The 26,660-nt window shown below is 45.4% G+C and overlaps 1 protein-coding gene across 1 annotated transcript in view; it reads right to left on the bottom strand.

Moving 5' to 3' along the window:
• Window positions 1–6,521: 6,521 nt before the first annotated feature.
• Stk4 (serine/threonine kinase 4) overlaps window positions 6,522–26,660 on the bottom strand; it is a 90,100-nt gene continuing 69,961 nt past the window's right edge. Inside the window, exon 11 of the mRNA XM_045156717.1 lies at window positions 6,522–9,252. Within this exon, the coding sequence (XP_045012652.1) occupies window positions 9,094–9,252 (159 nt within the window). The 3' untranslated portion in view covers window positions 6,522–9,093. The remainder of the gene's footprint in view (window positions 9,253–26,660) is intronic.

Here is a 26,660-nt window from a genome sequence, read left to right as displayed (position 1 = left end):
TCTTTTGGAGGAAGGGTCTTACTCTGGTCTAGACTGACCTGGAATTCACTATGTAGTCTCAGGGTGGCCTCAAACTCATGGCGATCCTCCTACCTCTGCCTCCCAAGTGCTGGAATTAAAGGCGTGCGCCACCACACCCGGCAATATGGCTTTTTGTTTTTTAAGTAGATACAAACTTCTGCTGAACTATCTAGAGCTGCTGGTCACAGGTGTGCTCACAAGGATTCAAGAGTGCTCCACATCCTCACCGGCACTTAGTCATTCCAATAACTGTTCTAGCTCCCATGGTAAGTGTATATAGCTAGTCCGTCACAGTTTTTTTTTGTTTTTGTTTTGTTTTGTTTTGTTTTTTCGAGGTAGGGTCTCACTCTGGTCCAGGCTGACCTGAAATTCACTCTGTAGTCTCAGGGTGGCCTTGAACTCACGGCGATTCTCCTACCTCTGCCTCCCGAGTGCTGGGATTAAAGGCGTGCACCACCACGCCCGGCTCCCGTCACAGTTTTAATTGATACTTTCCTGGTTAAAGTTAGGTGCCCTCTCCTAGACACAGTAAAAGCATCCATCTGCTCATAGCAGCAACTTCACTGAATCCCTCTGATGACTCGCCATCTCACCATGAGTAACACCCACACCACTTCCACGGAACACAGGCCCCACACACTTGATTTCACTTACCTGTTTCAGCTCCAGCGGCCACCCTTCCATCCTCCCAGTACGTCCCGCTTCTCTCTCTGCCTCAGTCTGAAATGCCTACATGCCAAGTCTTTACCTGGCTGGCTCCCTCAAGTCATTCAGGTCCCCCTTGAAATGCCATCTGTCCCAAGGCCTTCCCAGATCACCCTGTGTGAAGATGTCTTATACACACACATATACACACCTCTCAATCCCATTACCCTATTTTACTTCTAGAGCACATTATTTTTTTAATAGCAACTATTTTTTTTAATTTTTTTGTTTATTTTTACTTATTTCTTTGAAAGTGACAGAGAGAAGGAGGGAGGAAGAGAGAGAAAGAATGGGCGCGCCAGGGCTTACAGCCACTGCAAACGAGCTCCAGACTCGTGCGCCCCTTGTGCATCTGGCTAACGTGGGACCTGGGGAACCGAGCCTCGAACCAGGGTCCTTAGGCTTCACAGGCAAGCACTTAACCGCTAAGCCATCTCTCCAGCCCAAGAGCACATTATTTTTTTATTTTATTTATTTATTGGTGAGAGAGAGAATGGGCATATCAGGACCTCGAGTCACTACAAATGAACTGCAGATGCACGCACCACCTTGTGCATATGGCTTACATGGGTACTGGGGAATCAAACCTGGGTCCTTAGGCTTCATAGGCAAGCTTCTCAAGCGCTAAGTCACTCTCTGGCCCTACCCCCCTTTTTTTTCTTTTTAAGTTAGTGTTTGCTTACTAGAAGGTAAGGTACAAGTTTGGTGCAGGCAAAAAAGAAAGGCCAGGGAGACCAACGGCAGCTCAGGGCTTATTCTGGATGAACACCTGCAGAGAGGTTCTTACGCAGAGGATCCAGAGCACACTGTTCCTCTCCGAGCGGGATTAGTGTAGGAGAAAGGAAGTGAGGTGATGAGGGTGGGGTTTTGCAGCCAGCCAATCCCATCAGAGGGGGACATGGGCGTGGCTATGACCATCCTATTAGGAGGAAGTGGAGGGTGCCTGTTATTGATTTTATTAGGAGGAAGTAGAGAAGAAAGCTTCTATTTAGAAAGTCTACAGGCATACACCGACCCCCACTAACCCCCGATCTCATCTATGTAGAGAGAGAGAAAAAGAAAACTCAGTATTTTAGCTCTGGGGATTTGATGGAGTTTCTAGAGCTCCAGCATTGACATGTGACACAGAATCCCAATGGACCAGTCAGTCACACATCTAGACCAATCCTGGTGCGCCAGCCTTCACTAGGAACTCAAAATTTCAAATCGTGAGCATCACTGTTGGATGTGATTTTTTTTTTTTTTCTCGCTCTAGCCCAGGCTGACCTGGAGCACATAATGTAGTCTCAGGCTGGCCTCAAACTTAGCCATCCTCCTGCCTCAGCCTCCTGAGTGCTGGGATGAAATGCATGCGCCACCATGCCTGGCCTTGATGATGAAGTTTGTCTGAATTGGAGGCTATGACATGTCATCCCACAGATCTTATCTGGCTGACTAGGTGGGGGTCCCTCCCGAAGCAGTGCACTTGGTCAAAGAGGCCAATCTTCCACGATTAGAGGAGAACCAATCCTTGACCAAAGGTATTTGAGTAGCTGTGTTCCCCTGCTAGGCCCTCCACACAAGCTCCCTTGGCAAAGCTCCTAGCAAAAGAACTATCAGTTCTCTGCAACCCTACTTCACTCTTGTAAAATCAATAGAAAAACCTCAAAGTACCTTACGTTTAGTTGTAAATGAGATTTGGTTTAGCCTTGGGCATTTATATAAACAAGTTAAAAAAAATCTTTTGAGGCAAGCCCAATAGACTGGCTATATATATAATTTATTTATTTGAGAGGAGGCAGAGAGGGGAAGGGGGAGAGAAGGGGCCCACCAAGGCCTCCAGCCACTGCAAATGCACTCCAGATGCATGCACCCCCTTGTGCATCTGGCTTACATGAGTCCAGGAGAATCAAACCAGGATACTTTGGCTTTGCAGGCAAATGCCTTAACCACTAAGCCATCTCTCCAGCCCCAAACTGGCCTTTTTTTTTCAATGCGAGAGAGTGAGAGAGAATTGGCATGCCAGGGCCTCCAGTCACTGCAATTGAACTCCAGACGCATGTGCCACCTTGTGTGTGCACGTGCAACCCTGCGTGTTTGCGTCACCTTGTGCATCTGGCTTACATGGGACCTGGAAAATTGAACCAGGGTCCTTAGGCTTTGTAGGCAAGTGCCTTAACTGCTAAGCCATCTCTCCAGCCACATCCCCTCTTTTTTTTTTCTTTGAGGTAGGGTCTCATTCAAGCCCAGGCTGGCCAGCAAACTCACTCTGTAGCCTCAGGCTGGCCTAAAACTCACGAGGATCCTCCTACTCTGCCTTCCAAGTGTCGGCATTAAAGGCGCAGCCACCATGCTGACTATAAACAAGTTTTTCAAACATTGGAATTTTGTACCAGACATCCAGCAAATCTGCCCATAAGACACTACCACTCAAAAGCACTTGCACACATTTCCAAAACACACCCTGGCAGGCAGTTCTGCACACTGAGAACACAACAATGGGAAGGAAGCACTGCTGTGTACCATAGGTGCGTGTACAAGAGGAAGTACCTGAAAAGCTCAGTGTTGTGTCTGCCGTACAGCTAAGTGCTTAATAAATGTAAGCTTACTTCATTGCTTACATCTTCCATCAACTCTGGCAAGAGTAAGAAAGGTACACTCACACTGTCAGGTGAAGTGAATGTATTAGGCACCAATAAAAACACCCATCAATTACCATGGGATATTTTTTATAATCATGGAAAATGTTAATAAAAATTGAAGAAAAAAAAACACACATCAACTCTCTCCAAGAACAGCTGGCAGATTAGCATGACGGTGCTTCGCACTACACAACTGTAACATTGAATATTATAGAGCAGTCTGACTTGAAAGCTCTACCCTTGCCCTCCGGCTAAGTACCACTATGCCACTGGGGCTCCAACACTTGCTTTTCAGTGTAACTCTCCCGTCTCTGCTGCCAGGCAAGCTTTTAGGATGACATAGAGCCAGGGTCTCTCAGGCTATGGGGTTACTCCTGGATGAGGCTGGGCCACAAAAAGACAGGCCCCTGTGCTCCACTCAGAATGCTGGTCTACGCCTGGCCTTGGCTTTATGCAACAGCAGACAGAAATGGTGGATTCCAAAGTGAGCCTTCTTCAGGCTGTCGGGAAGGTCCCCCTTTCCAGGGTGCATTCATCCCTTCGCTTCCCATCTGCTGCACTGAGTCTTCCTGGTGAACAACCGTCATACTTGTAGGAGCACAGCCGACTGAAGCCAACACTTGGGTGGAAAAAAACCCACCCCAGCATGGGTGGTGACTCACGGAAGCTGCCTCCCTGGAACTCCCCGTGTGACGCAGGCAGCTTGGCTGGCGGGAGAGAGTCTATTCCCAAACAAGTCTTACCCCTTATATAACGCTGGGGAGGCGCCTTGTGGATCTTGTAAGACTTACGAGGTGTTTAATTCTGAGCCTGAAGAGCTTCTAGGTCTAACATTCTAGGTCTTAACAGCCTAGGGTTTCATTCAATTTGGATGAAATGTTTCAGCTAGGAGGAAACTGCCACAGCCCCGCCCCGCCCCTTCACCGACCTGGTCATCTCTTTACTTCTCAAGTTTCAGGATACATACTGAATTCCTCTCCGGGAGTTTCCCTGGGGCCTTAGCAGCAAGGTCACCCCTCTGTGTACCGCAGCTCTACTTCCTCAACCCCAGTATTCCCAGTGCTCTGTAAGAACCGTGTCCAACTCCTCCTTCTAATCCTCACCCACTAGCTCGGCCCCAAGTACCCAACAAGTTTACCCTGCTTCCTTGGCTCTGGATGCTACACTGCACACCTGGAAGACTTCACACTATTTGTGCTCCACCTGCCCTGAGACACAGGCTCTAGCTGCTGTGAATGAACTGCCTGACTGCAAACACAGGCCGGCTCCTCCTGCCTCCACCTCCCATCGCACTGACGTTAAGGCACACTGGACTCACAGCTGTGTGTGTCATTTTGCATCTGGCTAAGGACTCGAGTTCAGTTTCCCAGCACTCACATAGGCCAGATGCACAAGGGGGCACATGCATCTGGAGTTTGTTTGCAGTGGCTGGAGGCCCTGGTGCGCCCATTCTCTCTCATTCTATCTGCCTGTTTTTCTCTCGCTCAAGGAAATGAATTACGAAGGGATACTCTGTGATGCAAATAATAGTTTATTTGAAACAGGTGACAAGGTATAGGAAGAAGAGAAGAGGACAAACAAGTCTAACATAAAAGCACACCGAAAGTATCTCAAATTAAAAACAAATGGCAGTGGAAAAAGCTGTCTTCTACATATACAAACTGCTGACCTCAGCTGAGTATTCACATCCAAACCTTACAAAACAGCATTTCAAGTCAGCACTTTAAGCCAGTGTTTAGTTTTTGTTACAAAAAAAAGGTAAAGCTACAAATTTCACATTTCTTTTTTTTTGTACATCAGCAACAGCATTTAAGCTTTTCTTTATTCCCAAGTTGGTCTGAGTGCAAGCTGGTGGCAGGGAATTCTCTTCCCCTAACAAGAACATGGATTGTAAAGACAACAAACGGACTTAATCCTGACACAAACACACAGTGCTTAAAAAGAGGAGGCGGGGGTCAGAGGTGTGGTTTGGGCAGAAACAATTTCCCCAAAAGGAGGAGCTGCAATCTTTAGAGGCAATGTGGTATGTTAGGAAGGAGTAAGAGCCAGAGAAACCAGGCTTGAGTCCTGATTGCTGCATTCTTAGTGATATGACCTTGAGGAACAGGTTTACCTCTCTAAGCCTCAGTTTCCTTATCTGTAAAATGAGGACAATTCCTGCATTTCTGAGCTATGGCTACAGTAGGTAAAGGGCTATTCTGATTACCTATTTCTTGAGTAATTTTCCAGCCATGTGTCCATTTAAGTTTTTAACTTATTAGTATGAAGTTGTTTATAATATTCTGTGACTAACCTTTGAAAATCTTAAGATCTACTATGATGTCATCTCTCATTGCTGACGTCGGACAGTGGGTGTATTGAGTTTTAAATAGTGAAAGTTAATTTCTAACATCTGGTAGATGCTAACCTACAGTCGGTCTCCAGGTGTTCAGGCTACCTTTCTGAAATTGCTGCTGTCTGTCCATCCCACCCACCCGTCCTCACCCAGCCAGCCAAATTCTCACCCTCTGTTGGTGGTTGAGGAAAGAAATACAGAAGAAATAACTAGAACCATGCTTCAAGTTTACAAATGGGAGAATAACTAGGATATTTTTAGATACTACGAGATTTTAAAAAATCACAATGAGTGGGAAAAAAAATCAAAAAACAGGGTTAGAAAGCCGGGTGTGGCGGTGCATGCCTTTAATCCCAGCACTTGGGAGGCAGAGGTAGGAGGATCACCTTGAGTTCAAGGCCACCCTGAGACTACAGAGTGAATTCCAGGTCAGCCTGGGCTACAGTGAAACCCTACCTCAAAAAGGGGGGGGGGGCGGTTGGAGAGATGGCTTAGCAGTTAAGGCATTTGCTTGCAAAGCCAAAGGACTCAGGTTCAATTCCCCAGTACCCATGGTAAGCCAGATGCACAGGGTAGCAGATGTATATGGAGTTTGATTGCATTCGCTGGAGACCCTAGCATGCCCATTCTCTGGGGACCCTTTTCTCTCTCAAGTTTTTTTTTTGTTGTTGTTGTTTATTATTTATTTGAGAGTGACAGAGAAAGACAGAGACAGAGAGAGAGAATGGGCACGCCAGGGCCTCCAGCCACTACAAATGAACTCCAGACGTGTGCACCCCCTTGTGCATTTGGCTAATGTGGGTCGTGAGGAATCGAGCCTCAAACTGGGGTCCTTAGGCTTCACAGGCGAGCACTTAACCACTAAGCCTTCTCTCAGCCCCTCAAATTTTTTTTTTTAAGTTAAAAATTAAAAACAAGAAAGTCCCAATGAGGTGAGCTGTGGTTTCTTGGAAGCAGCAGCCACCGCTTTCCTTGGAAGCCTGAATTACATGCACTCCAAGGAAGCAGGATGAAGGATCGTGGGTTTAGCATTCAAGGTAAAAAGAGTGGGACTTGCTCCTTGGCCTTTAAGTCACTAGAAAATGAACTTTTTTTTTTTTCCCCAGGAAATTGATCTAATCCAAAACAAACCAGATCTGGCCAAGTGGCTCAATGGCTCAGTCTGGCTAGAGTGATGGACTGCTGGACCAACCTGTTGGGCATTCACGTGCCCAAAGCAAAATAACCTCTAGATCTAGGTTCGTGGTCTAAGAAGACTTGTGGGAAATGAATCTTTCCTATCCTTGGCTCTGGCTTAGGAAAGAAATGGTCTTTCTCTTCCTGTCTGGCTAAGCCCATAGTTCTTTGCTTCAAGAGTCTGAAAAGGGCCGAGGCAGAAGCAGACCAGCAAATGGTGTGCAGGTGTGCGGGCGCAGGGCTCCAGTTAAAAAATCTTCCTTGGCTGTCAAACCTCCTACCAAAGCAGCTGGTTTCCAACCTCAAAATGTCACTTAGTGTTAGTCAGTCTGCACAAGACTGCTTGATTTTAAACAGACTTAGGACTTTGCTGTTCCCTGAAAATACTGGCTCCGTAGCAATGCCATGGATCCTGACTCTTGCTTCTTGCTGCACTGCCGTGGGGGTCAATGAATGCCAGCTGCCATTGGTCATTCCAGCAAGGACCTATAATTGCCCTGCTTTCTCTATCTGCCACGTAACTACTAGACTAGCCAGCTCTGAGGCCAACTGCCTCATCTTTAAAAACAGACTTTAATTGCAAAAACAAAATCTGGTCACAGAAGAGGAACATTCTTTGCCTTGCTATTGATCCTCAGGTCTAGTGGGAGCGATTATGGAATCAAATGAATGGTATCCTCAGGTACAGCCCCGTCATGGCACTCACCTGAGACTAGATAGAAGAAAGTAAGGACAACTGCCTTCCCCATTTGTCCTCAAACAGCAGCTTTGAGCCAGTTTCAGGAGGACAGCTGCGTGGTACCTTTTGCAAAGCCCTCTGACCTCCTCAGGCGCACAATCTGCTTCACCACGAGGCCTGTGTGCACTGCCGACCCTGCAGCGCTCACGGGCTGCTGAGACCGAGCGTCGGGGCTCCTGAGAATCTCCACAGCAGGCCAGCTACTGAAGAGGCAAGGCAAGCGCAAGCTTCTGGGAGAGGGTTCCCTGAGACTACCTGATGAAAACTGAGTTTCTTCCTTTAGCGAAGGGGCGCTCAGGTCAGTGGCCCCAGGAGAGGAGTGCAGAGTTCCAATCTCCACTCGTACTCTGACTCCATCTGAGATGTTGGCCTTGTCACCTCACCCCTCCTCCCTCAGGGCCTCCTTTTGCCATCTACACAAGACAAGGTCAGACCACATGATCACTATGGTTCCTGCCATGTGTCCAAGTGAGCCTCCCAGAGAACAAATCTCGGTCTGGTACTCATTTATCCTTCCCATACCCCTCAACAGTAAATGAAAAGAGAAAAGTCACATATTTGAATGTGAATCACAAAAGCAATGCCCTCTACCATGCCTGTGAGAACACAGAGCAAAATGCCACATTGCGGGATTTTTTTTTCACATGAACAGTGAGAGCTTCAAAGCCCTTTCCTTCCTGTGGACAGAATACAGCCCAGTCTGCTGAAGACTTCTTGGTAGGCCGGTCCCTTCACCAGACCACGTCTCCTCTTAAGGCACTGGGCAGCATGTGATGTGACCTTAGGCAGTTGGTCGAGGGGAGATGGGTGAACAGCATTGGAAGAGCAAAGGCCATTGGCAAAGAGGGCACCAGGCTTCCCCAGGACTCAGAGAGCAAACTCAAGTTCTCTGGGCTTTCCCAGGCACCACTGACAGCTCCGGAAGCCAAGGATAAGCACAAAAGGCTGAAACTGTGCTGACAGAGCTGTCCCAGGCCTCATTTTTAAATGTAGTCCTGCAAAGGGTGAGGCTGCCTCTTGGGGTTCAATGACCCCCTAAGAGCCTCCCAGGGTCTTCTGCCCTTTTGTTCCACAGTACCATAATCTACATAAAAGAGGCAAAATGTTCAAAACTGTACCTGTACAGAGATGCCGCCACACTGAGTGGGGAATCTATTTATAATTTATATATGTGCATATTTATATATCTTTTAAAAAAAGTCTCCAGAAAGAGCAGTCAAAAGCTACTGGGAGAAGAAAACCAAAAAGACAATGTCAAACTTTCCCAGCTATTATTCAGCTAGGAGCCTCTGTTCCTGGGGTGTACAACTCTTTAAGTTACAAGCGCCAGTATAAATCTTTTGAAATAATGTGCCTGGCCAATGTAACTACACATCAAGATAGCGCGGTGAGCGTGAAGGCAGCGCTTCCCTGTGGCGCTCGGTCCTGAGTTCACAAAGCTGCTCTGGAGAATGACTGACGGCGCAGACGCCACCTCAGGCCTGAGCTGGCCCCGCTCAGAAGTTCTGCTGCCTCCTCTTCTTGGCCTCAATGGCATCCAGGATCGGCTGCCGCTTGGACTGGTACTTCTGCCGGATCTCTTCGATCTCCTGCTCCATCATGGGGTCCAGGGCCAGGAGCCTCTTCTGAAGGTCTTCCACAGTCCATGTCTTGAGCTAGAAGAGAAGTGAGGTGCACAGGTCAGGACAAAGCCTACGTCAGTGGCAGGACGCTGGCTTCCTCCCGCACCTGGGAGGGAGGGCACTATGATCAGAGAGTCAGGGCGTGGCTGGCAGTGGCTAGAGTGTGACAATTCTTTCTAATGAGTGGCACACCACAAGCTATTCTGGGACAATTTAATCCCTGGAAGTTCTAAGAACAAACTGTTTGATTCAGTGTCCTAACCACAAACTCAGTGAATATTTTCACACCCCATCCTTTTACATTAGTAAAACAGATATTCATCACTAGTAAACTGTGTTCATATAAACCAACTGACGGTATAAAAAATAATGACTGCCTCTCATTTCCAGCCCATCCATGAGAGGAGCAAGGAGACAACAGCCATCTCTTTCACGGGACCAATGCAGTGGAAACAGTGCTCACTGAGGGTGAGCTGCTCTCCCCTCCCCTACCCACCCTGCCCCCAGGGTCCTGGCATTGTCATACTAACCACCATGAATGTATATTGGGGAGAAGTATAAACCGGGCACTTCTCTAAGTGCTGCCCAGGGATTATCTACTCGTGGCTCTTGGACACAGGCACAACCTGAGTGAGGGCTGGAGAAACCGGGCACTTCAAGGTTAACTTTATACACACAGCAACAAGGACTCGATACATAATTGGCACGTACACAGCACTCTGCAGCCTAGACACTACGGGCTTCACGTCATCGATTCGGGACGTCCCCCTAACAAGTGATTCCAGTGCATCCTCCTCCTCATGCCACAGATGAGCAAACCAAGGAAGCTCTCCCACGTTGCCCAGCTAGTCACAGTGCCAACCTAAGGGGCACGGCCCATAGTCCACACTCTTAACCAGCTTTGTAGAAGGGCAGACTAGCAAGGCACAGGCTGTAGTACAAAATCTGTGTTTCAGATATGGCTCTTGCAATGGCAAATTATGGATCTCAGGCGGGGCATGGTGGCACACACCTATAATCCCAGCACTAGAGAGGCTGACAGAGGAGGCTCACTGCAAACTCCAGGACAGCCTGGTCTTCATAGCAAGTTCCAAGCCAGCCAGAGATACATCGCCCGACCCTGCCTAAAGATGGGACAGTAGTGAAGGGCAGGGGAGGGGACAGGCTGGCTACCTAGATTAGCCACAGCAGTGGGCTCTGAGTTCAGTAAGAAGCCCTGTCTTAATAAGCAAGGAGGCTAAGAATGATAGCTAATGTCAACATTAGGCCTCCGTATGCACGCGTGGACACATGTGCCTGCACACACACAAGCAGCCCCCAAGACACACACATGCATTCCATACACTACACACAGAGAAAAAAAGGGACTGTGATGGCTAGTCACGCCTACCACAAGACTTCAATGAGACCTGATGCCACACACGTGGAGTGCCACTGATTCTGGGCGAGGCCAGTCTTGGCTGGCAGAGGGCGTGAATGAATGCTGACATTATTCACAGTGGGTAGTGATACTCATGTAACTAGTTAAAAAGTACAGTGTTTCACCCAAATCTCACCAGAGATCTGTTATGCCCACATTTATAAAAGCATCACATCCCTTAACGCCCCCTCCCTGCCTGAGCAGGAAATCGTTATGGAAGGTGGGGTGGGGTGCAAATGAATGCTGGTTTAGTATGACCTGTCCCCACAGGAACTTCCTGGGTTGGTTTCAAGGAGGCTGTCTGAGAAGTGAGAAAACCTAAGGTTGAGGACTAAGGGGTCTTTGTGATGGAAGGATGGAAAGGTTAGAGTATAGGGAAATGATGGAAAGCTGAGCTGGGGAAAAAGCACTTTCTTTCCAGGCTGTGGTTTTATACAACCTGGGAGGTTGAAGTTCTTGGACCAGGACACCCCAGAGTGGTGTATTTTTAATTCCTCCTCCATACCCAACACTGGACGTTATCAGTAAGTAAGCACTTAATTTTTAGTATCACAGGTCTCAGTGTCTACTGGCTATGTAAACTGAGGTAGTAATTTCAAGTCCTGTGGCCTGTCTCTTCTTAGAAAAACAACAACCCCTTGGGCTAAAATGAGACTCAGATAAGATCAGGGCTGAGTCATTCTTAGCTCAGAATCTCCTGCAGTATGTTTTGACAAATAGTAAACATTAATTCAATAAATGGTTAATTATCTCTGCTGTTATTTCTGTTGCTATTATTATTATTGCTGATACTGTTGGAAAGTATAATTTTCCATAAACAATCTACTGATTCAAGCACAATCAGACAAGTGAAAAAGGAAAACATTCTACTTTATTCTGTGCCAGCAAGACCTAAGAGCTGGTACAGTCCCTGGTATTCTCCTACAATGCCAGTATTTAGTTAGAGCTTAACAATAACAAAAACTTCTCCATCCATTTATGAAATGTTCACTGGACTCTTCCTATGGGTCAGGTACTATTTGAGACATGCAAGATACTTCAGTGAAACAAAGCAACAAAAGCCAGTGGCCTTGTGAAGTTTATGTTTTAGTGAAGCAACACAAACAAGTAATAAACAGTGAGTCAAGAAATTATTCTCGCCGGGCATGGTGGCGCATGCCTTTAATCCTAGCACTCGGGAGGCAGAGGCAGGAGGATCGCCATGAGTTCAAGGCCACCCTGAGACTACAGAGTTAATTCCAGGTCAGCCTGGACCAGAGTGAGACCCTACCTCGAAAAACAAAAAAAAAAAAAAAAAAAAAAAAAAGAAATTATTCTCAGGCTGGAGAGATGGCTTAACTGTTAGAGCGCTTGCCTGTGAAGCCTGAGGACTCAGGTTTGATTCTCCAGGTCCCACGTAAGCCAGATGCACAAGGTGGCACATGTATCTAGACTTCATTTGCAGTGGCTAGAGGCCCTGGTGCGTGTGTGCATTCATTCATTCATTCTCTCTCTCTCCCACCCTCCCTCCCCCTACCCACTTTTTTTTTTTAATTTTTATTTATTTATTTTTTTATTTGAGAGTGACAGACACAGAGAGAAAGACAGATAGAGGGAGAGAGAGAGAGAATGGGCGCGCCAGGGCTTCCAGCCTCTGCAAACGAACTCCAGACGCGTGCGCCCCCTTGTGCATCTGGCTAACGTGGGACCTGGGGAACTGAGCCTTGAACTGGGGTCCTTAGGCTTCACAGGCAAGCACTTAACCGCTAAGCCATCTCTCCAGCCCCCTACCCACTTTTTATCTGTCTCAAACAAAAATAACTTTAAAAAAAAGAAATTATTCTCATGTTAGAAGGTGATATGTGCTTTGGGAAAAGAAACGTAAAAATAGTGAAGCAACTGGAAAGGCAGGCTTGCTTTTGATGTATCCACTTGGGAAAAAGAAGAATGAAGGCCAGTGACATGGCACCATCTCCAACCCGCTCTGCAACCGCAGGTAAGGCCCACATGCCTCAGCTTCCACCTGTGACAGAAAGATGAGTAAACAGACTTGGATGTCCTTCCAAACTCAGTGTTTCTTCACGTATGGATCTAGGTGCTCTGGTACCAGAATCATGTGTGGAAAGTAAAAAATCTTGAATGTCAATTCAGAGCTACTTAACCAGACTTCAGGGGATGGGAGGAATTTTAAAGAAGCCAGTCAAGTATTTTTTATAAGTGCTCAAACTTGATAAGTAACTTTTCAGCAAGATCCTCACAGAATAATTGCTTCTTGGTCCAGAGCTTTTCTGAGGTTTACAAGGATTTTTTTTTTTTTTGCAAAAATTATGTGTTGTGTAGGCACATGGATGTGTAGAGGTGCACAAGCGTGCATGCCTGGAGGCCAGAGGAGAAGGTCAGGTGTCCTCCTCTGCTGCTTATCCATGCATTCCCTTGAGATGCAGTCTCTCTGAATGTGGAGCTGCAGGTCCTGTGAGTCCCCATAGGACTGGGATTGTAGTCCCAGGTGTTTACATGGGTTCTGAGGAATCAAACTCAGGTGGCCTCAGACTCTCATGCTTGCAACAAGCACTCGTACCTGCTGGGCTGTCTCCCCACCCAGAGGTTTCTCACTGCTAAGCAGCTTTGCTGAGCTGAATTCTAATTTGAGGGCAACAAGCACTCTTGCTGTATCTCAGCCAGCCTGTCTCAACTCAGGGGCCTGTGGGGCTTAAGTTACACGGACCTATGAGAACACAGCCAGCCACAGGCAGAGCTGAGGACCTGATCATGCCTCCAGATATGGACTTTTCTGAAAAATGTGCTCAGGCAATGGCTTTATGGGACTGCCTTCCCAGTCCTTGATGACACAGATACATTTCAAATGAGTATCTTGCAGTGAAGTCACTGGTTCTGCCGTGGTACAGCCAGAGGAAATTCTCAAACCAGCTTGTGCTATTTTCACTAAGCAAGGGGAGTTCACCATGTCGCAGCCCCTGGGATCCACACATCCTCTCTATAGTGTGGCTCCCACACTTGTGTCTATAGCCCAGAATGTTCCTCTGAACTTTTGACTCACATAGCCAGATCCGATCCTCCTGGTCACCCTAGTCCCTGATGTCCACAGGAACCTGCAACTTACATCTAAGACAAACCACTTGAGTCTCATCTCCATCTCCCACCTGCAGACCTCTTTGGACTTCTCTGTCTGTCCCAGCTTCTCAGGAGCCCGGACTCACCAGCTTCTCTGTCTTCCCTCATCATCACCCTCCTGCCCGTACCCAAACGTTACCAGTCTTGTCAAGCTCATCTCTGGCATGCTGGTGTGACTAGAACACAGCCATGGCTCTTTCTGCCTCCAGCCCCTCAGCCCAAGCCATGGTTACACTCCAGGTCCCATGTAAGCCAGATGCACAGCAGCTGCACAGGTCACACTGCCTTTGTGCTCTACACTCAGAACAAAACCCAACTCACCAGGGTCTACAAGACCCCACATCCTACTCTAGTTTCAAACCTCTAGGGACACTTTTAAGTCCTTAAATAAGCCTTGCCTTTTCCAGCCTCAATGGCCAGTACTCAGTTCACTGGCTCCTGGGCCAGCTACTCCAAGGGGAGCAAGCCCTTCTGACCATCTTACCATCATTTTCACTCTCCTAACAAGTTCAATGAACTTGAGATGGGGAGGGGGATCTAAGAGATTAGTTTAGTTTGTAAGGAATCTATTGAAGTACAAAAACATTTAAGCTATTCAACTAGTTTTGTTAGGGTAATAAACTTAGTTCCTGAATTTCTATCCTTTTCTATCTTATTACCTGACTTCTTTGCCAAATCCACAGTGGTATAATTCCATGTCTTCTCTTTAAAGTAACTATGTCTGTACATCTTATTTTTACTTATGTTACTTGTTGGTTCTTAGTAGGATGTAACTTCTGAGGAAATGAGAGGGCTTCAAAATCAAACAACAAAAAAAGTGAGCTCATAGATAGGAGCTATCACTTTAAATTATTTTGGAAATGGAGGAAATTAGGACTACTAACAGTGGCTGCTATAGAAAGGCTCATATAATCCGAAGCAGAGCTAAGACCACACGCACAGGCTTCTCCAGTGAGCTCAGGAGGTAAAGCCCCGCGTCACACGGCTTATACAATGCAGATCCCGGCACTGGCAGGTAGACAAAATGACTGCTTCTCAAGCAGCAACTCTGACTATGGTATTCTGAATCACACCGTGTCAGTGGCATTGCACAACCTGGCTCAGACCAAATAAAGCTCTAGCTGATGCCATCACAAGAAATAATTTACAGGAATCACACTGACAATTAGCTTCTCTTGAACCAGCAGAGACAGGTTAAACTAAATACCTAAGAGCTTCATCCTGCCCTGGCAACAAGCCCCACAGGGAACAATAGGCCTGGCCCATCCAGATCCCAGCTCAGAATCTCAGGGTTCTGCTCCTCTACTTCTAGAAGCTCGCACCTCACAAGTACACTGTGCACGCAATATCAGGTGTTCTGAAACATGAAGGGCAGATCGCCCAGATGAACTTCCATTTCACGTATGCTGTACTTAAACGCTGACAGCTTTCCCACTTCAGAGTGGGCAAGTCAGGTTGATCCCATTACAAGGGATATCTTATAACAGCCAAGAATGAGGAAAGAACACACCTTGGCAGTTTAGTGAAATGACAGGGATGCTTAATAGAAGCCAAAGTCAGGCTGCAGAGATGACTTAGCGGTTAAGACACTTACTTAAAGTAAGCCTGCAGAGCCTAAGGATCCAGGTTTGACTCTCCAGAACCCATGAAAGCCAGATGCACAATGTGGTAGCACATCCATCTAGAGTTCATTTGCAGTGGCTGGAGGTCCTGGTACACCCATTCTCTCCCCCAACTCTCTCTTGAATTTTTGTTGCATATAGTAAGAGTAGTCATGGAAAATGATGCTTTGACCAATCCTCTACAAAAATCTTCCTAAGGGCTAGAGAGAGCTGGTTTAGCAGTTAAAGGGCCTGCCTGTAAAGCCTAAGGACCCAGGTTCAATTCCCTGGTACCCATGTAAGTCAGATACACAAGGTGGTGCGTGCTTCTGGAGTTTGCTTGCAGTGGCTAGAGGTCCTGGCATGCCCATTCTCTACCTATCTTCCTCTTCCTCTCAAATAAATAAATATATGTATTTTTAAAAATTGAAAGCAAGTCTTCCTAATGCCGTGTGTAGTGGCCCACACTTGCAATTCCAATAACTGGGAGGTTGACAAAGGAGCATTGAGAGTTGGAGGCCCATATGGGCTTATGTAGCTGCATCCTGTGTCAAAAGGAGAACAAAAGTGCTGAGTACGGTAACACGTATGTGCTCCTAATCCTTCTGCCCCTGCCTCAAGCGCTAGATTATGGGATTATACACCCATAAGAGGTCATCCTAAGGTAGAATGAGACTTTGTCTCAGACAAGATACACAAATAAAAATGGCTAAAGATATGAAAAGACTTACAGGCTTTTGGTCAGTATTACTAAAACCTCGTGCAGGTCCAAGCTCCTGCAGAATACTACCATCTGCCTCGGGGATGTCCACCCAGCCTTCCAGACTGGTCAGGCTCTAACTTTGTTCCCTCCCTTTGCTAATATGAGAGCTATCTGAGAGTAGGGATTCTGTCTAATACAGTTTTGGAGAGATGGGCCAATAGGAAAGAGTTTTCAATAAAAATTTAATAAAGGAACATCACCTTGATCTTCACATCTTTACTTGAAAATGATACTGACTTTTTACTGGATTCCCTCAAGCCTATGAGACACTGGGTTTTCAGACGTTTTGAAAATATATGATCAATACATAAGCCTAAGAGAACAATATAAGTTCATTAAGTTTACATCAATTAGTCACATAGACTCATGCTTTCTAAAATCAAAATGAACAGCTCATCTAGTGTCCAAACTGTAATTAAATTATAAGAAAAAAGTGGACATGAAAATTCACTCAGAGCCAGGCATGGGTAACACACACCTTTAATCCCAGCACTTGGGAGGTAGACACAGGAGAATCACTGTGTGAGGCCGCCCTGAGACTGCATAGTGAATTCCAGGTCAGTCTGGGCTACAGCGAGACCCTACTTCAGGCCCCACCAAAAAAAGTTCACTCTAGTCCTATCTCCTTATGATTGTGCTTTAAGAAAAAAAATCTATTTTGAGTAGTTTTAATGTGGTGCATAAATCTCGCACGTAAGGAAGAGGAGATCCTTCGGGAAGTGAATACACACATCTGCTGCTAGAAGAACCGCAAATGCCTAAAGAGGAGGAGAGAACAAGCGCAGAGCAGAGCAGGAGGAGAGGCACTGAAGGAGACGCTGGAAATGACGTCATCCTGGCACATATTAATCTTTCAGAAGATGGGAAAACCAAACACCAAGAGCAAGAACCTACTGTTTTAAAACAGCTTAATAATTCAGGAAAAGAGTTGGCTAATCACGTAAGAATCTCTGAAAGCTATACGCCTTTGTGCACTTTCCTGTGCTGGAAAATTCCAAGAGAACAAAATGGCCAATCTGCTTCTTCTCTCTTCTGTCCAATAAAAGAAGCCCAAAGGATCCCAAACAAAACCTGAATGTTGAGATGCATACTGAAGCTAGGACAATGCCTGTAATTAGAGAATTTGAGAGACAGAGGCTAGCCTGGGCTACATAGTGAGGCCCTGTCTCAAAAAATTAAAACCAAAAACAAAAATGTCAATTCACTTCACTTTAATAAAAAGCATCTTCAAGAAAAGAAAAAAGGCAAAAAAAAAAGCATCTTCAGGCAGGCATAGTGGCACACACCTTTAATTCCAGCACTCGGGAGGCTGAAGTAGAAGGATCACCATGAATTCAAGGCCACCCTGAGACTACATAGTGAATGCCAGGTTAGCCTGGGCTAGAGTGAGACCCTGCCTTGAAAAAAAAAAGAAGTGTCTTCAGACAAAATAGGACCCAACTTTATACTAAAAGAACAAAATTCTGGACTGGAGAGATGGCTTAGCAGTTAAGGTGCTTGCCTGCAAAGCCTAAGGACACATGTTTGACTGTCCTGATTCCGTGTAAGCCAGATGCACAAAGGTAAGGAAAGCACAAGGTTGCACATGGCCACTAGGTGATGCAAATGTCTGGAGTTCGACTGGGGTGACTGAGGCCAAGGCATTCCAATTTTCTCTCTATGTGTGTCTCTGTCTCTCTCTCCCCCACCCCATCTCTCTTACTCTAAAATAAGAACAGAATGCTTAGAGAAAACTAGTGAAGAAGGTTTTAAAGCCAGAGTAGTCATGCATCCTGCAATCCCAGGTCCAGAGAGGCTGAAGCAGGGAGATGGCAAATTTAAGGCCAGCCTGTACAATTTAGTGAGACCATGTCTCAAAATACAAAGGATTGGGTGGATGGCTCAATAACTAACTACAAACTAGGAGTACTTGCCAGTTAAGTACGATGCCCTGTCAGGAAGAGACAAGTCTGATTTCCCACAATACATATAAAAAAGCTGGTGTAAACTATACGTGGTGGTGCACACCTTTATTCCCAGCACTTTGTTGGCAGAGGTAGAAGGATCACCATGAGTTCAAGGCCACCCTGAGACTACATAGTGCATTCCATTTCAGGTCAGCCTGGGCTACAGTGAGACCCTACCTTGAAAGAGGGAAAAAAAAAAAAAAAAGCTGGGTGTAACTGCATTTCTGTAATCCTGGGGGAGGGGGAGATAGAGAGAGAGAAAATGGGAACAACAAGGCCTCTAGTCACTGCAAGTGAACTCCAGGTACAGCACCATGGGTCCTGAGGAATCGAACCTGGGTCCTTTGGCTTTATGGACAACTGCCTTAAAGGCTAAGTCATCTCTCCAACCCACATATAGCCTTTTTTAAAAAATATTTTTGGATTTATTTGAGAGAGAATGAGCATGCCAGGGTCTCTAGCCAGTGCAAACAAACTCCAGATGCATGAGCCACCTTGTGCATCTGGCTTATGTGTGTACTGGGGAATCAAATCTGGGTCCTTAGGCTTTGCAGGCAAGCACCTTAACTGCAAAGCCATCTCTCCAGTCTGCCCCCCCATATAACTTTAGAATATGGATTTGGGGCTGGAGAGATGGCTGACTGGTTAAAAATACATGCTTGAATGTGGATTTTTATCATTTTTCTGGTTTAAGTGTATGAAAAGATTGGTTTAGTTCTTAAATCTATAAAAGCATTAGCATACAAATATTCCAGATATTTTGGAATACTGCTTCATTCTTTTCCATAAGGGTTTAATTGGTCTAATCAAATGTGGCTTAATTTATGCCATAGTAATACTTTTCAAATGGGCATAAGTTCACAAGTACACTGACACATAATAATTAGTTAATTAAATAGTTTTAAAAGAGTTTTTGAGGCAGGGTCTTATTATGTAGTCAAGGCTGGCCTCAAATCTGTAACGCTCTTCTCGTCTCCACCTCCTGAAGCATTTGTATTACAGATGTGCACCCAATTAACTGTTGAATGGCCATTATAGGAGTAATGACAAGATTAGTAATAAAACCTCCACTTCTTTTAACAATGCTCATTATAGTCAGTCAGATGTTACTTCACATACATTAATTTCATGTGATCTTCATTACATTTTAAAACTAACAGTATTCACCTACTTCGGCAGTCGAGGAACCTGAAGGCTGCCTGCGATTACAGTCAGCAAGTGGTAAAGACGAAACTTGAGAGAACCAGGCGTGATGGCACGCGCCTTTAATTCCAGCACATCGGGAGGCAGAGGTGGAAGGATCAGTGTTCAAGGCCAGCCTGAGACTACATAGTGAATGCCAGGGGAGCTAGCAGAAGGCAGCCAAACTTTATGCAAGCCAACGTACCACTAGGTTAAGTGGTTAGGGCAAGAGAGAGTAACTTTTGCCAATGAAAAATTTGTACACTCTCAGCTAACCTATGGAGTTTATGAAAAATAATCAAAATTTCATGGATCGAAGCTCTCTGGGGACAAATTTTGCTTAAAAAAAAAAAAAAACCAACCATACAATATCTGTACACACCAAGGCCTCTCGCCACTGCAAACAACCCCCACACTTGTGTCAGTTATGTAGGTGGCTTGAGAATTGAACCTGGGCCAGCAGGTCTTACAAGCAAGTCCCTTTAGCTGCTCAGCCAGCTTCTCAGCCCTTAAAAAAATAACCCCCCCAAAATTATTATTTTCAAAGGAAGAGCTAGATAGATATATAGAGAGACAGAGAATGACAATGCATCCCAGCATGGTGGAGCACCCTTTTAGTCCCAACACTCAGGAGGCTAAGGTAGGAGGGATTGCCCTGAGTTTGAGGTCAGCCTGGGTCTACAGAGTACATTCCAAGTCAACCTGGGTAAAGTGAGACCCTGCTTTGAAACAATAAACACACACACACAATATCTACAGAGCTTCTGAGCAGCGATATGGCCGAGCTCCCAGCTTGAGTTCTCCCTCTCCTCAAGTGAATGATGCATGGCGCCTGTTAGGTTACAGGAGCAGAACACACGCCCTTTACCATGAACTAGAAGGCCGTCACTCTGACGCAGCGTGGGAATAGCTAACTGAGAAGGACGATGGCCTCTGGGAAGACACTTGCCCATTTATCACTTGTGCTCCGTGTGAAGCCATAGGAACCTGACTTTTAGAAGGGCTAGAGGGCCCAAGGTGCCAAGATACTTGTTTGCAATTCTTAGGACCCATTTCTGAGCCAACCCGTGATTAAAATTCCTCTTTTTAGCATCAGAGGACAGAAGGCCTTCAGGGTGATGTGAACTTGACAAAGCTACCAGGCAGCCATGGAACCAGATGGCCTGAGAACCAAACAAAAGAATGAAAACTGTCAAGCTGGTATCTTTTCCCTTGTGGTTGCTTATTGTATGTGTGTGGGCATGCGTGCCTGTGTGTGATGCACCCACCTGTATACAGATGCCTGAGCTCCATGCATACACATGCCAGAGAATATCAGGTGTCCTCGATCATTCTTTTGCCTTATTCTCCTGAGACACAGCCTTCCACTAAACCAGGAGCTCACCACTTTTTGGTTAGATTGGCTAACCAGTGATCCCAGAGACCCTCCTGTCTCCGCCTCTGGCAGTGCTGGAGTTACAGACATGCATGGCCATGCTCAGCTTTTTACCTGGGCACCAGGGATTGAACCCAGGCCCTCATGCTTGTGCAACAAGCACTCTTACCCACTGAGACATCTCTGCCCTTTAGTGAGCCCTTGGGGCTCACAAGCCACAAGCACTGATGTCGCACTCTCAGTACCACTTAGTAACTGTGTTAAATCCAAGCTAAGACCAGCTGGTGTGATCTACCAAGCAGAACTGGGCTACTGTGGGTTCTGAGACAAAGGTGACATTCATTTGCCATGTGGTTTCTCAGAAAGCATATCTACACAGCAGGTTTCCCTGGCAGTTTTGGATACATATGTCTTTTTCAGACTGCTATTCCTGGCTGGTTTTCTCAAGTAAAGAGCACAAGATCTCATTATGTTCCAAAGTACAAATGAATACAGTCTCAACATACTTCAAGCCTGGCTTTACAGTAAAAACAAGAAGTTGAAACACAAACAGGGCATTCTGTCAAGAACAATTTAAGACAGTCTTCTTACCAGAACCTACTCAGCATGATTACCTCTCAGCAAAGACCCATTAACATGCAGCCAGTGCTGATCCTGGCCGGCTCCTGGGCACCCGCTTGGCATCACTGGGCAGAGACCTAAATGCTAATCATAGCCTTCATTCATCATCCTTCTAGCACATGAACAGAAAAAGAGACTCACCTGAAAAAGGCAGGAGAACAAACAAGCATGGAGCTTGTTCAGAGAAGGGGTATGGTGGGAAGTGTTCAAAAGCTCAGGGCCTGACAGCTTAAATCCTGGCTTAAAGCTGATTGTGGTGGCGCACGCCTTCATCCTAGCACTCTGGAGGCAGAGGCTGGAGGACTGTTATGAGTTCGAGGCCACCCTGAGACGACAGTGAATTCCAGTTCAGCCTGGGCTAGAGTGAGACCCTACCTCAAAAAACCAAAAAAAAAGAAAAAAAAAACTGGCTTAATTCACACATTGACAATACAGCCAGCACAAAGGTACAACCCTTGACCCACTCTAATGAAATAAACTCCCACCCAACTCTAATCTAAAAGGCCCCAAACATATACAGAGACTGATTAAGTCTTTCAAAATAATCTAATGTGATGACTATTATGTGGCAATCAAAACATATATGTGGTGGGCTGAAGAGATGGCTTGGCAGTCAAGATGTTTTCTTAAAAAGCCTAACAACACAAGTTCAATTTCCCAGAGCTGATGCAAAGCGAGATGCACAAAGTGGCACACACATCTGGAGTTCATTTGCAGTGGCTGGAGGCCCTGGTGCGACCATTCATTCTCTTTCTCTTTCTGCTTACAAATAAGTTTAAGAAAAATAAAGTAAATGTAGTAAGGTAGGCATGGTGGTACAATACTTGGAAGGTTAAGATCAGAATTCAATGTCAACCTAGCTACTGGCTACATTACTACAGCCTGTCCCAAAAATTTTTTAAAGATGGTTTTATAAATGTTTTTAATGAGACAATTAAATATTTGGGTTATGTTAAGTGAAAAAACTCAAACTATATTAAGCATTCAGGATGATCTTGGCACTGTAAAATTACACACATAAAAACTGGAAGGAAATACATAAAATGTAAATTGTGATTATTGCTGGGGGTGGCAGAATCACAGAAGACATTTTCTTCTTTAAGCTTTTCTTGGATTTTCTAAACTTTCTGAAATGGGCATGTAGGCTTTTTAAAATTAGGAGGGGAAAAAAATAGTCTTGATGTAGTAGACAGCTTCAGGTTGCTGAGAGGAGCTTCCAAACCAGGCACAGTTATAGAGGAAAGGAGTTATTTGAAAATTACAGACCCAGGGGAAGTTCCCCAGTGGCAGAAGAAGCTGGCCCACTATCACGGCCGAGCAGGGAGACCACCACTGTCACCCCACCAGCAAGCACACTTCAGAGCTCCAGGCAGAGCTTGGGCACTTTGCCTGTCTTTAGACTGGAATTCCAAATCCGCCCCCACACCTCAGGGCTGGATCCTAGGATCCGCCATGACTCCTCCTCCAGCCAGGTGGCTGCAGATCTATATTGCAAACTTTAATAAAATCCTGAATATATTGGGGGCCATCCATTCAAACGACCACACTTGGTAACATCCTAGAAGAGCAAACTAACACTAAAAACAAGGAGGGGGCTGGAGAGATGGTTTAAAGGTTAAGATGCTTGTCTGCGAAGCCAAATGACCCAGGTTCAATTCCCCAGGACCCACATAAGCCAGATGCACAAGGTGGCGCATGCATCTGGAGCTCGTTTGTAGCAACTGAAGGCCCCGGCACACTCATATTCTCTCTCTCCCTCACCCCCCTTCTCTCTCTCTGCCTTGAAATAAGTCAAATATTTTAGAAGGTGCTGCATTCAACGCCAAATCGTATCATTTGCACCCAGCCTATGAGGCCCTCCTTGCTTTTTTCAGTTCGGCACTGAAGGCCTTTGGGTTAGAAATAATCAATTTCAGTTGGCAAAAAGGCATCAAGTCACAGAAATGCTTTGGATCAAATTCTATAGACTCAGCATTTGAGCTGCATTAAAGTCAATGCCAAAGCCAAGATGGTGCTGGGCTCACGGTTCCTTTCTAGAGGTTTAAAGGCCGAAAAATATTGAAACTCAGTCTGAAGTGGAAATTTGTATCTGTAAAAACAAGCCCACTTTGAGATACAGAAATTATCAAGACCTGTTTATACGTATACCAAAGAATTGTCTTACAATAAATACCCCTATGATTTATTACTAAAGAAGTTATAACGGGGTGTGGTAGCACACACCTTTAATCCCAGCACTAAAGAGGCAGCGGTAGGAGGATCACTCTAAGTATGAGACCAGCCTGAGATAACATGGTAAATTCCCAATCAGCCTGGGCTAGAATGAGACCCCATCTCAAAAAAACAGAAGAAGTTATCAAGATTTGATAACTCCAAATTAATATTATTCTGAAAAGCCTTGTCAGCACAAGAAGCTAAGAAATATACAAACTAAACTTCTACTTTACTCTTTGTGTCAACATAAATTCCAGGTAGATTATATATTGGAAAAAAATCTAAAGAAAGGTGGGGATTAATATTTTTGTAATCTTAGGGCATGAGATATTTTTCCTAAATATGGTAAGAAAACCGCGATACCATAAAGAAAGTCACTAAATTAAAATACATAGAATTTTTGGGCTGGAGAAATGGCTTAGTGGTTAAGGTGCTTGCCTGTAAAGCCAAAAGAAGCCAAAGGACTCAGGTCCGATTCCCCAGGACCCACATGAGCCAGATGCACAACGTGGTACATATGTCTAGAGCTTGCCAGTAGCTAGAGGTTCTGGTGAGCCCATTCTCTCTCCCCCCTTCTCTTTCCCTCAAATAAATAAGTAGAAAATAAAAATATTTTCAAAATTACAGAGAATTTTTTAAATGCACTAACTGTTAAGACACTAAAAATAAAGCTTTAAAATTGAGAAGATGTCCTTATCACATATGCAAAAGTGTTCACTCCTTTTTTTCCTTCAAAGTAGTTTCCTACTCTGTGGTCCCAGGCTGGCCTTGAACTCACAGTGATACTCCTACCTCTGCCTCCTGAGTACTGGGATTAAAGGTGTGCACCACCACATCCAGTAAGGGTTCACTCTTTTAAAAAATTGTTAACTTGCATATGTACACATATGTGCACACACACGTGTGCATGTGTAGAGGCCAGAGGACAACCCTGAGGTATCTGTGCTCCACCGTCTTTGAAACAGGGCCTCCTGCCACACGTGTTTGATTCTCCTGGCTGCGCCTTGCTTAAAGCACGTGCCACTTTGCGCAGCTTTACATGGGCACTGGGGAATCTCGCCTAGGCTGAAAGGCTCTGCAAGCAAGTGCCTGTAACTATTCACCTATCTCTTCAACCCAAGAATCCACTCTTTTTTCTTTGTTTGTTTTGAAAGATTTATTTTAAGAAAAAGTAGAAATGAGAGAGAAGAAAAGCTCCCACGGGGAGGGAAACCCAGGAAGAATTCCTTGACATATGGATCACCTTGAAAATTAAGTCAAATTAGAATTCTATTGAAAATCGGGTAACACAAACTAGCAAAATCATGCACCAAAATAGAGAAATTTGATAATTCTAAATTTTCAAATTTATACTTTAGCCCAATAATTTCACCTGCAGGAATTTATGAGATATAACATGCAAAGGGGCTTGTTAAAACAATGTTTATCAGCCAGGCGTGGTGACGGACGCCTTTAATCCCAGCACTCGGGAGGCAGAGGTAGGAGGATCGCTGTGAGTTTGAGGCCACCCTGAGACTACATAGTGAATTCCAGGTCAGCCTGAGCCACAGTGAGACCCTACCACAAACAAACAAACAAAAAAAAAACACCCAAACAACAATAACAAAAAACATGTTTATCAATATTGAAAAGCCAGAAGTCATATAGCAGGTCCATGGATTAACTGAGGCTTAGGTAAACAAACCACAGGTCATAAACACAAATGATCAGGGTCTAGCACAAGCAAGAGCTCAGCAGGCCAGTTAAGATGACACACAGGAAAAGTGTTCAGCATGAACTAGAGAGCCTGCATCTACCAGTAATTCAAGTTACACACTTCTATGAGCCACAGGAAAACTGGCTCTCCCTTCCTCAGCCCCCAGTACCACTGGGTGTGGGTGTACTCGATGGTCTCAGGCTAAGTGATGCTGCTTGGTCCTCTGCCAACAGCCTCACAGGACCTCTTTACTCTGGAGGCTGGAGGCCAAATGCCCACCTAGTCTATCCTACAAGAAGTCATGAATGCAGTATCACAAACCCTCAGGATTAGACCAAACACCATACTCAGAAGATGTCTTCCTTGAGACTACAATCATTCAACCTTGTTCCAGCCCAGATAAAGAACTGGAGAAGGGAGGGGAAGAAAACAGAGTCAGGGAATGAGAATTAGGCCAGGTTCTCTGGTTGGGATTTTCATTTTCCACAGGAAAACTTGAGTTGTGCCAGGTATGGTAGCTCACTCCTTTAATCCCAGCACTCGGGAGCCTGAGGTAGGAGGATTACCATGAGCTTGAGGTCAGCCTGGGCTACAGAGTGAGTTCCAGGTGAACCTGGGCTAGAGTGAGACCCTGACTCAAATTAAAAAATATATATAGAGAGAGTTGGGAAGGACAGTAGTAAGAGTGGCAATCTCATGTAGCTTCCATGAGTGAATGTAAAACTCACACATTGATCAAATGCGGCAAACTCAAGCATCATCCCATCTAGATGCTAAATTCATAGTACCCTTGTTAAACATTCCTTCAGCAATAAACTTCTCGGCACCTGATACTCCCATTAACCAGCTGGCTCAGGGAAGGGTTGCCACAGATAATGTGACAGATTGTATATGATATTTTTATTGCAAGATCTTAATTCATCCCAGGAACTGTTTTGAATTAATCCTAGAATGGCTGTAGTTTATAATTACAGTCTCGGCAGTACTTCCAAAAGTGGAAAACCTCCACTGAATCTGGAATGGAACGTTTCTTCCCCACGTGTGAAAATAACCTTATGCTTGGTCCTGCCATATCTGGGATAGAGCACTTGGGAGCGCGTGGAAATTTCCTGACTTTACTTCTTTTTGAACACCACTAAGATATTTTAAAGTCAAACTAGGCACATCCCCACTTAAAGGCTATAAAATCCTAGAATAGTTTTTGTCATGATTTTTCTAAAGAAAGAGCGAATGGGTGAGTCTGCAAAGTGGAGTCTGCTTACCTCGATCGGGTGCTGGGCACGAGAACTCAGCCTCACGAACAGAGCAGCTCTGAGTCTACCCAACACACACACACACATGCACGCACGCACTTAAGCTATTTTGTTATTTTCGAGGTAAGGTCTCACTCTAGCTCAGGCTGACCTGGCACTCACTCTTTAGTCCCAGGCTGGCCTCGAACTCACAGTGATCCTTCTACCTCTGCTGGGATTAAAGAGGTATGCTACGGTGATGGTTTGATTCAGGTGTCCC

Source organism: Jaculus jaculus, chromosome 8, assembly GCF_020740685.1.
Source record: "Jaculus jaculus isolate mJacJac1 chromosome 8, mJacJac1.mat.Y.cur, whole genome shotgun sequence".
NCBI lineage: Eukaryota > Metazoa > Chordata > Mammalia > Rodentia > Dipodidae > Jaculus > Jaculus jaculus.
The sequence above is the reverse complement of the archived record's forward strand: the minus strand, read 5'-3'. Positions and strand labels throughout refer to the sequence as shown.